The sequence below is a fragment of the Orcinus orca genome, chromosome X, assembly GCF_937001465.1.
Source record: "Orcinus orca chromosome X, mOrcOrc1.1, whole genome shotgun sequence".
In the NCBI taxonomy this organism is placed as follows: Eukaryota; Metazoa; Chordata; class Mammalia; order Artiodactyla; family Delphinidae; genus Orcinus; species Orcinus orca.
In genome coordinates this window covers 88,553,603-88,566,431 of record NC_064580.1, presented here as the reverse complement: position 1 = coordinate 88,566,431, position 12,829 = coordinate 88,553,603, and the positions used below count along the sequence as shown (strand labels likewise).

Genomic DNA, 12,829 nt, shown 5'->3' with positions numbered 1-12,829 from the left:
AGCTGGGCAGCCTGTCTCCTCACCACCACCCTTCCACACCCCGCAACACCACCACCAAATTAGGGAGCTCCCAAGAGCTGATGGGAACAAGATACAGAGACTGGATTCTAGTCTGTTTCTCAGGTCAGATTCCTGGTCAGGCCCCAGCTGAACTGCCCTGTCACTAGTTGGGTTTGCCCTGGAAGACTGCCCTAGCCCATGTGAGACTCAGCCCCTTCACAGCACATCCCTAGGCTCAATGAGGATGCCTGCAGCCCCTGCTCAGCTACCGGTACTCACGTCTCACTGTAGTCAGCCTCCAGCACTGATTGCACAGGCAGATAACCTCGCTGAGGGTGTTTGCTGAAATAATGCTTTGAGCGGAATTTGTTCTTTAAGGTAGTGGCAAAGTCCCTCATGTTCTCACTGGATGTGGTCTGGGAGGAGACAAGATAGAGGGACTCACCCTAATGGGCTATTCTAGGGAGGTGTGGCCACTCCCCTGGAGCACGGACCATGACTGGTAGTCCACTCTTGTTCATATTTACCACACCTTGCTCCTAGAAAAAGATCTAGAAGGATACATGTCAAACTGTGAACACTGCTTGCCTCAGGGAAGTTAGACTTGAGGGGTGGGGAACGCACTGAGGAGAAAAAGGGACTTTGTTTTATACTTTAAACACCTCTATATAATTTAAATCTTTTACATGATCGTATATTTGTTAACTTTTAAATATCTTTTACATAAATTCTAGGGATGTAGAAGATGAGCAGGAGCTAGACAATTATCAGTCTACCATCTCTAGCCAGTTTCCCATGTATGACGTTAATAATGTTTATTTTAAAATGATAATAAAAGAAAAATAAAGGTCAAGGTCACTGCTTCCATTGGGTCACACATGTTTCTGTGTCAACAGAACTTGGAGAAGAGATGACAGCTCAGGGAGATGGATTATGGAGATGGGGAGGTAAGATGGGAGAGAGCAGTGGGGGGAGCTGGAGATATGCTTGGGATGTTGGGAGAATGTGTGCGGAGAGAGCAATAAAGGAGTTTAGGGAGCAGAGTCAGCTCAGGAAGCTAAGCCTGGAGGTCTGAGTCCTGAACATAGCAGAGGAGAAATTCTGTGGCTGGAGTTCAGGGATGCTGGGCTCAGGAGGCTATGAAGGGCACAGTTTCCAATGAAAGCCCAGTTGATTTTGGGGACCCAGGTAAAGAGCATACCCCCTTTTCACGCAAGAGACTGAGTAATGAAGTTGAGCACAAACTTTGGTATTGACTAGAAGGGATGGAAGCAATGACAAGGTAGCAGGTGAAGACCAGGGGACAGAAACAATCCAGGAAGCTAAGCAGGAAAAACTAAATTGAGCGATCGAAGGCTAGTCACCTGTAACTGCCTTGCTGTCTCTATTTTTTCCTGAGACTTCTCTCTGCAGGAGTATAGTGAGTGTCTTTTAGATGGCCAAGAATGTCCTGGGGTGCTACAGCCAGCTACCGCCCCAGTGAGGGTGAGGGAGAAGCTCTGCTAGAAGGACAGCCCTGGATCCCCCAAATTGGTCAATCACCAGGCCTGTTTGGAGGATGCTCCCCAATGGAGAGCAGAATACAGTGAGCTAATGCTGGACAAAATGGATCAAGCACCCAGAAGCTGAGAGTTGCCTGCCCCTCCCGCCCAGCCCAGAGGCTCCATACCGGGGTGTAATACTCCATGATGGGATAATGAAGCTTGTTGCCCTTGCTGGCCCTGCCTGTCAGGAAGCAGGTCTGGCAGATGTCCACGTTAAATTGTTTCAGACTCCGATACCTTGGGGAAAGGAGAGGTGGTAGGAAACAGGATGCAATGTACTATAATGACCTCCCCCTCCCCCAAACATCCAAATATACACATACATTAAAAGGGGGTGAGGCATGGAACCATAACCTCCTATACGCGGAGCACTTAACCTCCTATGCATAGCAGTGATAGAGTCCTCACTAGATAACTAGTCTTACTCCAGAGACCACAAATCTCCATGAAATCACATGCTCAGAATCCCAGGAAGTTCGGGAAGTAGCCCTGTCTCACCATCTTTTTTAAAAGGAAGGGTGGGATAAACAACAAGCTCCTACTGTATAGCAGAGAGAACTATATTCAATATCCTATGATAAACCATAATGGAAAAGAATATAAAAATATATATATATATGTATAACTGCAGTAGAAATTAACACAACATTGTAAATCAACTATACTTCAATGAAAAAAATAAAAAATAAAAGGGAGGTTGGGATGGGGTAAAGAGCTCATTATATCAAATAACCTTCTAAACAAAGGTGGCCTGAAAGGGTCCAGTTTCACAGGTATGACCACCTTCCTTGGAGAAGGCACACTTTCAATATGAAAACAACTGATTCTATCAGCCGTGGGCAAGTTGGCTAAAAATTATTCCCCAAAGTTATTTATAATAATAACTCTATTATGACTGAATATAGACTAGCCCTTAAGATCCAATTCCAAAGCCTGATTGGACTGCGCAGACCTAATAGCATAGCATGGTGAAATGTCTAGACTTAGAACAGTCAGAGGATCTGATATCTTATCCTGGAGCTACACTAGCCAGAAGTGTGAACTCCACCTCTGTGCCTCATTTGCTTATAAAAAGCAGGGTGGTTGTAAAGAGAGTATGTGCTAGTGCTTTAAAGTGGTAAAAACAAGCATTTTATGATGAAAGCCAAATTCAGGGTAGCGGCTACCTTTGTGGGGACAGGAGGGAAATATAATCAAGGAAACTTCAAATATATTGTTTTATATATTATATAAAATATGTATATAATATATAAATTCGTAGATATATAAATATATTATATAATATATATAAATATATTGTAAAATATTGTTTGTTTCTTCAGCTTGATGGTGGGTGCCCACCATGGGGCGCTGGAGCCTGCTCATACAAGCTCACGAGAGCTGGTTGTTAAAATTTCAGGAATTTTCCAAGCCAGTTGTTAAATATAGCCATTATTTAAAAATTAAATTGTATAAACTCACAATTAAGCAAATGGTATTAAAAACAAAGGTAATAAATACTCAAACTCATCACTTCTTATTTCACTATTATCTATGCTCTCGAGGTTGTCTACATCTGTTATACCTGGTGGTGGAAATACTATAAATGGTGTGCAACTGTGTGTCTCTTCCTGACCTCCTATGGGTAGCCTGACACTGGCCACAGTGGGAGTATTTACATCATGGAAATTAGCCAATGCTATATCACGTTTCTCTTTTGCTTTCTAGAGAGTAGCACATTTGCCAGCACACATTTTGGTGCGTAGGTGTTCTCATATGTCAGGATGCTGGGGCTTCTGGGTTCTACTTAATGCTCCCTGAGAAACAATGAACAAATTACTTCCCTTTCTGTGCTGTTCTCCCACCCCACCCCCTTTTGCTTCTCTATACATTTTTATAGGTCTGAATACTTCATAACACAACTAACAGAAAAAAATTTCATCATTTTTGAGTTTTTTAAAAGTTAAACATTCTGCAGTAGAAAGGATTATAACAGTATATCACAACATACAATAGATTAATTGTAATTATATAATTATGTAATGCCCTGTTTTGCAATATATGGTTTATATGTAACATGGCCTATTTATTATTAGTATCACGCCAGCAGGTATTGCTTTCCCTACCTGAAACCTTTGATGGGGCACTGCCTACAGATAGAGCACTTGGTCTGATGCTTCACTTGTTCAGCAATGGTGACCCGATGCAGAACAGCCAGCCACACCATGGACTGGGGCTCCAAGTTGACCCATTCCAGGAACTGTGCAACTTCAATGACTGGCTTCCCAGTGCTCTAGAGAAACAAGAAGCCCAGTAGTGATGTCTGAGGCCCAGTGTCTTGTGCCCAGAATGGCAGCCCTCAGGGGAGGAGGAGAAACAGCAAGACCTGGTTGGACTGTGGGTTAGACTGTTCTCCAGAGGTGTCCACCTTCTACCCTGTCCTAGTTGACCTGGTGCCTTCCCCTCAGGACTCTGACCCTAAAAGCCCAGAGAACCCTCTGCCCTGTCGCTCCAGCCCAACAAACTCCCTTGCATCTGAGTACTTCAGATCAAAAGCCCAGCTCTCAGTCCTCCCTCCCTTCTTCCCACCGTCTGTCCCATCATTCCTCCTTTCCTCCCTCCCCAGTTCCATACTCACAAAACGGAAGCAACTACGGACGCTGGGCTCCACGTTGCTGCCCCCAAAGGCCGCCACTTCCCCCAGCTGACGGGGCACCTGAATGGCTTCATGAAGCAGGACACCAAGGTGGCGTTGGTCACACTGGCTGCCTGAGTTGGCCACTTGGCTGAAGAGGTCTGCTGGCCCCACCGTAAGTCATGGCCAAGCCCAATACAGGAATGGCCAGAGAATTGGTGAGGGGAGAAAGAACAGAAAAGGAAGACAGGGAAAGAGCACATTGACTTAGCTAATGACTTTTGAAATTGGAATACCTAAAGGTCCATCCCTGACCTTCTAGAAGTCCAGGTGTTCTAAAAGCAGCACTCCTCTGGGTTCAGAGAGAAAAAAGTGAGTCAGACAGAAAGAGAAGGGGAGAGAGGGGTGAAGACAGAGAGCAAGCTGTGTGTGAGAGCGGTGCCAGACACAGATATGACACTGCTGGGAAAACAAAGTCTCAAGAAGAAAGATGAAGGGGTGTGGGATTCAAGGGTGCCTGAATATGAGTTGCAGTCAGTCTGCCCTATCCCCTCTTGTTCATGTAGCCCATGTAGTCTGATACTGCAGTAATCTCTCAGTTATCCACACAAATGAAAAGAAACACTGGCATGGATAATCCAAAAAAAGGGGATAATTCAAAACATTTGATCATCTAAGAATTCACTCTAAATCATTGTGGAACAGACTATGGTACTTATATATTTGAGCATGGTCTATATCTGCCCTTGTGGGAACTCGCCCGTCCCACCCCAACTTTAGAAAACCTCCTCCAGAGGTTCTTGTCTGTCCGTTTCATACCTCACCTAAGGCCCAGAAATGGAACAAAACCAAAAGGCAGAGGGCCTGGGGTTTATTTCTGGATCCATTACTGACTAGCTTGTGAAACCTTGGGTAAGTCATGAACCACTCTATGCTGCAGTTTCCTTACTTATAAATGGAGACTAAATCATCACTGTCCATCCCGTCTCAAAGGAACATTGGGAGAAATAAATTATATCATAGATATGAACATACTTTGAAAAGTCTTCTTCCCTGTAAATCTTTCCTAGACGGCTGTCCTCACTCTTTTGTGATCTGATATAGCACATATCCTTTGCCATTCAGATTATTCTAATTAGCACTCTAAAAAATGCTTTCTGTGTACTTCTGTATCCTCTTCTGGACTGTAAACCACTTGAGGCAGGGACCATGTCTAACTGGACCTTGTACTCACCACATGTAGCACAGTGGTCAACGCACATTAAACACTTGACACTAATGATGCTGTTGCAGAAAAATGCAAAATGCTGTACAAATGATGGAGGATGGAGGGGAAAGCAAAGGTACTGTACACCAGAGAGGTTCAAACTACAGAATTACATGTTGTCCACTTCCCAGATAATGGGGATTATTGCACACCACCCACGTTATCACATGGGAAGTCTCCAACAGAATGTGTGACGTAGTTTTTTTTTATTAATGTATAGCTTTTTATTTTATTTCAGATGCCTGTGTTGATGATGCAGGTTCTCAGGAAACCCCCAAAACTATAAATGCCTTTCAAAGCTTTTGACAGTCAGGGTAAATTGAACAATTCTCAGTGATGTATTATATAGTGAAAACCATTCCATTTATAAAAACCAGCACACACCTGCCTCGTAAACAATAAAACTGTCCTCTTCCACATTTGTGTGATGCGGTTTGAGCTTCAGATTGGGAGAGGGCTAAGCCTGATAGGCCAAAGGGAAATGGAACTAGAAAGTCCAGGTCCTGGGTATCCCAGGATCCCAACTCAGATCCCCATCAAGTAATTACACCAGATCAGAAGAAACCAATGCCCTTGGAGTAACAGTGGGAATAATAACAGGCCTTAGACCCATCTTGGCCTTTGGCTGTCGTGGATTCTTTGCAATAGTTTGGACCAGGAAGCATTACAAGGTAGCCTGAGTAGCCCTTTGCTGAGTCATAAGACTCATCTTCTGCTTATCTTAGACTTTTCTTCCTCCCACCACACCTCTCCCTCCACACAACTCTACTCCAAACTTTGGAGTTGTACTCACACTGCAGTTTTTCCTTCACTTCTGTGCCACACAGGCATGCAATGCCAGTCTTAAAGGACAATGCCCGCATCTTTCCACTGCGACCACTAGGTTTAAAAGAAGAGACTGAGAATATGAATATCTATAAAGGGTTAACATCTTGGCAGTCATGTCCCTCACAGGGTTGATCCCAGCAGGGCTCTGTGCCAGACATGCCCCCAAGCTGAGCTGAGTCCAAGTGCACCAGGGGAGCAATTCCTTCCCACCATGCCCACTCCAGATGTCCCACTGAATTTCACCATGGAGGCTGTCAGGACTGCAAGCCCTTACCTATCAAAAACATTGAGGAGCCAGTTGAGGCTCATGTCCACACAGAGTGGCACGTTGACAAGGATGCCTCTTTCCTCCTCCAGTCGTTCATATAAGGCAGTCAGGCAGTGAATGACCTCCACCACATCCATTACATGCTCACTGGCCTGCAGATCATGCTCATTGAAGATCTCCAGGGCTGTGGTTAAAGTTACCAGGTCCACTGGGAAGGAAAGGAGAGAAGGAGAAAGTATAGCCAAAAGTAGAACCCCAGGGACTAGACAGGAAGATATGGCCACCAGCATCACCAAATCTGACTCAATCTCCAGACTAACCATTTGTAAGTATGAAACAAGCTTGCCGTTTACCAAGACCCTCAACCCAAGTACGGAGAAGGCAGCAGAAGGCCCCCTAAATTAACCCCAAATGTTTCTATACCCAAATGTTTCTTGACATCAGTTTCAAGAAGATGGTGGGATTTGGGTAAACTCCCAGGGGTTGAATACCATTATTTTAAACTTTCTTTGTCTTTACATGCATTTCAACTGCAAATAAGTTGGTCTGTGAACCTCATTCTGAAAACCTAGACACTGGTTATGAAGGCTCAGGTATGCCTGGGTAAATGTGACATAACTCAGGAGGATTTTTTAACTACCTCCAATGCTGGAATCAGCCTAGCCAGATAACGTGGTCCAGGAAGACTGAATGGACAGTGTCTCAGAGAAAAGACAGAAGGCACATTATATCTGCAGCCATGTTGTCCCCTAACCACTGGCATTTGCTTCAACAGTTCTGCTGCTACATCCAATAACCCCAAGATGGTGAAAGAACAAGCCTCCGGTGGCTCCAAACCATTTGCTGGGATACTTCTTGCCATAAAACACTTGCTTGATTATCCGTTTTGGGCAGGGAAGAAGGTAAAAGGAAGAGGATAGCTGTGCGTTAATTTGGAAATAAGTCTGGGGGTTGGGGAAAATAGAAGGGCCCTGGAAAAATCAGGTGTCCACAGCCAGCATATCCCAGCCTTTGGAGAGTCCCCACAAAGCCAATCTACAACACTGGACAGGTGGGATGAAAGTGGGAAACAGTCAACAGATGAGGAAGGGTAGGAGTGGGATGAAGGCTATAAGGGAAGTGTAATAGGAGACTTACGACGCAGTGCCTTCTGGACTCTGCGTAGCTTCATGGCAGTGCGGTAAGCTGAGAACTTAATGTTGTTCAGATCAGCTGCAGAGAATGGAAAGAGATCCACTCAGATCACGGAAATGCAAATTAAAACCACAACAAGATACCATGTTACACCTGCCAGATTGGCAAAAAATAAAAGTCTGACAATAGCAAGTGTCAGCAAAGATATGGATGAATGAGAATTGCTGGTGAAAGTGTAAACTGATACAATCACACTGGAAAACAACTTGGTATTACCTAGTAAAATTGAACATTCATATATTCTATGACCCAGCCAGCTATATATCCTAGAGCAGTGATTTTCACATGTTTTGTTTGTTTGTTTGACCAAGCAGCATAGTTCTTGTTAGCTCCAAACTAGAAATGACCGAAATGTCCATTAACAGTAGAATGGTTGAGGAACCTGTGGTATATACAATGGAACACTCCATGGCAGTGAAAATGAATGAACTATAGTCACATGCATCAACATGGGTAAAATTTACAACATAATAGTGAGTCTCTCTTGGCAGTCAAAGATAAAGCACATGAGAGTCATATTCGTAGCCTGGATAGTATCTTTCAAAGAAGCTCTAGTACACATCTATAAGCATAATTACCTAATGTGATGATAAAATCGTTCAGGGAGAGTATAGAGCTTCCAGTTGAGGGAGGTGCAGAGGGGAAAGGAAAGAAGGCTACTGGAAAAAGCACAAGCACTCACTTCCACCCTCACCTGCTTGTTGAATAGGATTCCCTTCTATTTTTTTTAATTTATTTTTTATTGAGATAACATTGGTTTATAACATTTTGTAACTTTCATGTGAACAAAATTTTATTTCTACTGCTGTATACCCTACAAAGTGCTCACCACCAAGATTTAATTTCCATCTGTCACCATACAGTTGAACCCCTTTACCCATTTCAACTTCCCCCTACCCTTTCCTCTCTGGTAACCACTACTCTGTTCTCGGTATTTATGTGTTTGTTTTTGTTTTGTTCATTTATTTTGATTGTCTCTTTTTATATTCCACATATAAATGGAATCATATGGTATTTGTCTTTCTACTCATGTCACTCAGCATAATATCCTCAAGGTCCATCTGTATTGTCACATGTGGCAAGATTTCATCTTTCTTATGGCTGAGTGTGTGTGTGTGTGTGTGTGTGTGTGTGTGTGTGTGTGTGTGTGTGTGATCCAGCTATCCCACTTCTGGGTATTTATTCAAAGAATATAAAAAAACTAATTCAAAAGGATATATGCACTCCTATGTTCATCACAGCACTATTTACAATAGCCAAGACATGAAAAAAACCTAAGTGCCTGTAGACAGATGAATGAATAAATAGGATATGGTATACACACACACACACACACACACACACACACACACACACACACACACACACACACACAATGGAATACTACTCCCTTATATTCTTATAGGACAAAGGCAACTGTATAGATCTCCACACTATACAGGAAACTTGAATTCTTACCTAGGGTTTGGTATAACTCAGTCATCTTGGGATGGTCCCAGCATGTGGTCTGAGCCTGGTGGCTACAAATAAAAGCATCAATAGTGCCAGGGTCTATACCACCCCCCAACCCCTCAAACACACATGCACACACCCCTCAGCAATAGGTTGGATGCAAGGAGCAACAGGATCTGAGGGTGAACCCTGAGGATCCCAAAGCACAAGGGTTCACCTTTACCAGGTAGAATCTTGAGCTCTTGAGATGAGCAGGAGGAAAAACTGGAGTGGATGGAGGAATCCCAACAGGTAAGGGGTGAGAGGGATAGACAGAAAAAAAGACAGGAAAAGGAGGGGGTGGGCAGGTGACTGACCCATTTCCGATTCAGATGGTCACTCACTTGATATAGTAGGGAACTTTATTGGGTGAAATTGCTCTTTCCCAAGGAACCTGAACAGAGGCTGGTGAGGGAGAAGAGAAAGAGAAAGAAGCTGACCACTAATGCTCTTCAAGCCCCTGGTTACTCCCCTGCTCTATCCTCTCAAAGAAGTAATTAAGCCCAAAAGGGGATGCCTGACTCTCATTGCCAGCTCTTAACAGCCCCTGCGCATGAGGTAAACACTTTTAAGGAACACACTTCTCTCCCTGTCATTTGGGTGAGGGAAGGAGAAGAGGTTGTCACTGATACCCTCATGTGCCAGAGACATGACAAGGGCATGAACAGGTGGCCTTGGCCACCCTATCTTCTCCTTGAGCTGTCTGCCATTTTATCCATTCAGCAGAAGGCAGCTGGTGTGCTGCTGTGGATATGAAGTGGACTCTACTTTCCTCATGGGGCTCAAAGCCCTTCCCCCAGAAGGTCAAGCTTCTCAGTCCTGTGGGACAATGGGGAATGGGACTGCTCACTCCTCTCTGGTGAGGAACTCTGGGAAAGGATGTCTCTCTCTGCTCTGTGTCTTTAACATCCGGATGCTCCAGGAGAGGCTCAGTCACCTGGCGAACCTCCTCATTGCAGTTTCCCTGGGTACAAGAGCCCTCTGCAGGTATATCTGCATGCCAGTGATTATAATTCAATAGTTCTAATCACCATTAACATTGATTAAGTTCCTACTATGTGACAGATACTCTGCTGAATGCTCTGTGTGCATATCTAATTTTCATATCTGTACATTTCCACTATCTCCACTGCTGCCACCCTGATCTGGGTCACCATCATCCCTCATCTAGATTGTTGCAATATGCATCCTAATAGGTCTCCTTCCTCCCACTCTTGCCCCCCAACACTCTGTTAAAACATAAGTCGGATCATGTCATCCCTCTGCTCAAATCCCTGCAATCGTTCTCCATTCCATTCAGAATAAAATCCCAAGTTCTTACCATAGCCCTCCAGGCCCTCCATGCTCTGGCCTCCTGCTCCCATTCTGACCTCTTGCTCTCTCCCCTCATCACTCACTTCTACACTGGCCTCCTTGCTGTTCCTCAGGTATGCCCCTGCCTTAAGGTCCTGGAAGTTGTTGTTCCCTCTGCTCTTCCCTAAGATATCCACATGGCTCATTCCTTCACCTCCTTGAGGTTTCCACTCAGTTGCCTCCCTCATTAAGTCCAGCACTCCCTAATTCACGTCTTCCCTGCTTTACTTTTTTTCCATAGCACTTGTCACCGATTGACTTTATATATATTTTACTTATTTGTTTATGGTCTGGCTTCCTCCTGTAGAATGTAAGCTCTCCACGTCCAAGGATTTTTGTCTATTTTGTTCACTGATGTAGCCCCAGTACCTAGAACAGTACCTGGCCCACAGTAGGCCATCAAGAAATATTGTTGGAACAATAAAGTCATTTAATTCCCATAATTCTACCAGCTATGTAATATTTTCCCTCTTCTTACATATGGGAAAATTGAGGTTCAAAAAGGTTAAGCTATTTTTTTCAAGCTTGCAAAGATATAAAGTCGAGCAGCTGTGACTCAGATCCAGGTCTCTCTGACTCAAGAGCCTGTCCTTTTAACCACTACACTACACTGTTTTATCCTACTGCTTCTTAGATGCCAAGGTACACTCCGCTCCCACTAGGCCCCCAAGGGACAAGAGTAGACCCTCTTGGAAGGTGGCTGAGTTTCTACCAAGTGAAGCCCAGTTTGTCTCACATACAGGAGAGGAAGTGCTGTGACCCAGGCCCAAAGTCCCGGTGGGCATCCTGGAGCTGCTTAAGTCTCTCACCAACTGACACCTATGGAAAGAAGATGCAAGAAGTCAGTGGACTCATTTCAGATATCCAGGGTAGGATTTCCACATGCCTCTGGCAATCTCTGTGAATTCCCTCAGAGGCTGCCTCTTCAGTTCCAGATCCTCCTAACATTCACCCAAATCCTAGCCTTCCCATGGCACTCCCAGGGGTCAGAGAAGAGCATCCCTAATTCCAGGTCACAGACACCCTTCATCTGCCCCTGTCTACCCTGAGGGGCAGACAGGCCCCTCTCAGACCATTTTAATCACTTCCTGCAGTTTAGAGGTTGAGAAGCCTGTTTCCTAGCCCCAAATTCTCTACAACTCTTTTCCCACATAGATTCCATTTCAATGCCCCTTCACTTCCTTTGGGCCTGGGTAAGTTGCCCTCCAAGCCTAGTTATACCAAGCCTTTTCCTCATGCCTCACTCCAGGCTTCTCTTTTACCTGTAGCTGTTTCCACCGGATGTTGATCTGCTCCAGGGCCCGGGAGTTCTCCATTGACAAGTGCACATCAGAAATGGCAAGTTGATGGGCCAGATCATTCACCAACTTCACTCCATCTTTCATGGGGAAGAATTCTTCTTTGAATAGCTATAGAACCAAAACCCAAGTGCCACAGTAGGTAGAAAATAGGAAAGAGGAACCATTAGTCATTTTGTTTTAATAGCGCAACCTCAGTGCTTGCCTATTAGGGCAACCAGACTAAGGTGTGGGGGGGGGCATTGTCCTTATCCTCTTCCTTTTCTACTCTCAGAAGACACCAGGGAAAGAGAAGCCAGTAGAAGGACAGAGGAGACTTCAGCTAAACCAGCCCCCAAATCTAGCACAGAAACTGGGACAGACTCTATTGAAGTTCAGGGCAACAATGGAGCCTCAGCAGCAGGAACACTGTCAGGGTCTGGGAGGAACATCTGGTCCCGGGGTGGACTGTAGCCACAGGAGGGGGCCTGCATACCTTAAGAGCCTGGATGTGCTCAGGAAGTGAATCAATGAAGAGATCCCCAATGGGCTCCCAAGTGGCTCGGACTCCCTCAGCCTGAGTCAGAGTCGCGCTTAATTCCTCCATTGCCCCTTGGATCTCCAACAGCTGCTCCAGAGTGCGCTCAATGTGGCGGTGCTGGTCCACACAGCGGGCTGTCAGCTTCTCCCATAGTTCACTGGCCACCGTTGCCTGCTTCCACACAAAGCGGCTAAGATTCTGGATCCGCTGTCTGGGAGAGGTATCTGCAAGGGCAGGCACGAAGTCAAGTCAGGCCAGCCAGGCAAGGATAGCCATGGAAAGACAGAGACAGATAGCCCTTTGTAAAATGTGTGTGTGTGTGCATGTACGTGTGTATATATATTCACACACACACAAATGCATTTTTTCATAGTTGAGCTCCTTTTGAAGATTCAGCTTTTTAAAAAATTAAAATTTTTATTTTGAGTTCATTGTAGATTCACATGCAATTA

The 12,829-nt window shown here is 44.8% G+C and overlaps 1 protein-coding gene across 1 annotated transcript in view; it reads right to left on the bottom strand.

The window, feature by feature from the left end:
- DRP2 (dystrophin related protein 2) overlaps positions 1-12,829 on the bottom strand; it is a 48,941-nt gene that overhangs the window by 9,176 nt on the left and 26,936 nt on the right. The window contains exons 6-17 of the mRNA XM_033412438.2: positions 12,333-12,601; positions 11,822-11,968; positions 11,300-11,378; positions 9,551-9,611; positions 9,174-9,235; positions 7,659-7,733; positions 6,528-6,729; positions 6,219-6,304; positions 4,162-4,319; positions 3,650-3,816; positions 1,670-1,781; positions 280-416 (exon numbers count right to left, since the gene is read on the bottom strand). Of these exons, the coding sequence (XP_033268329.2) occupies positions 280-416; positions 1,670-1,781; positions 3,650-3,816; positions 4,162-4,319; positions 6,219-6,304; positions 6,528-6,729; positions 7,659-7,733; positions 9,174-9,235; positions 9,551-9,611; positions 11,300-11,378; positions 11,822-11,968; positions 12,333-12,601 (1,555 nt within the window). The remainder of the gene's footprint in view (positions 1-279; positions 417-1,669; positions 1,782-3,649; positions 3,817-4,161; positions 4,320-6,218; positions 6,305-6,527; positions 6,730-7,658; positions 7,734-9,173; positions 9,236-9,550; positions 9,612-11,299; positions 11,379-11,821; positions 11,969-12,332; positions 12,602-12,829) is intronic.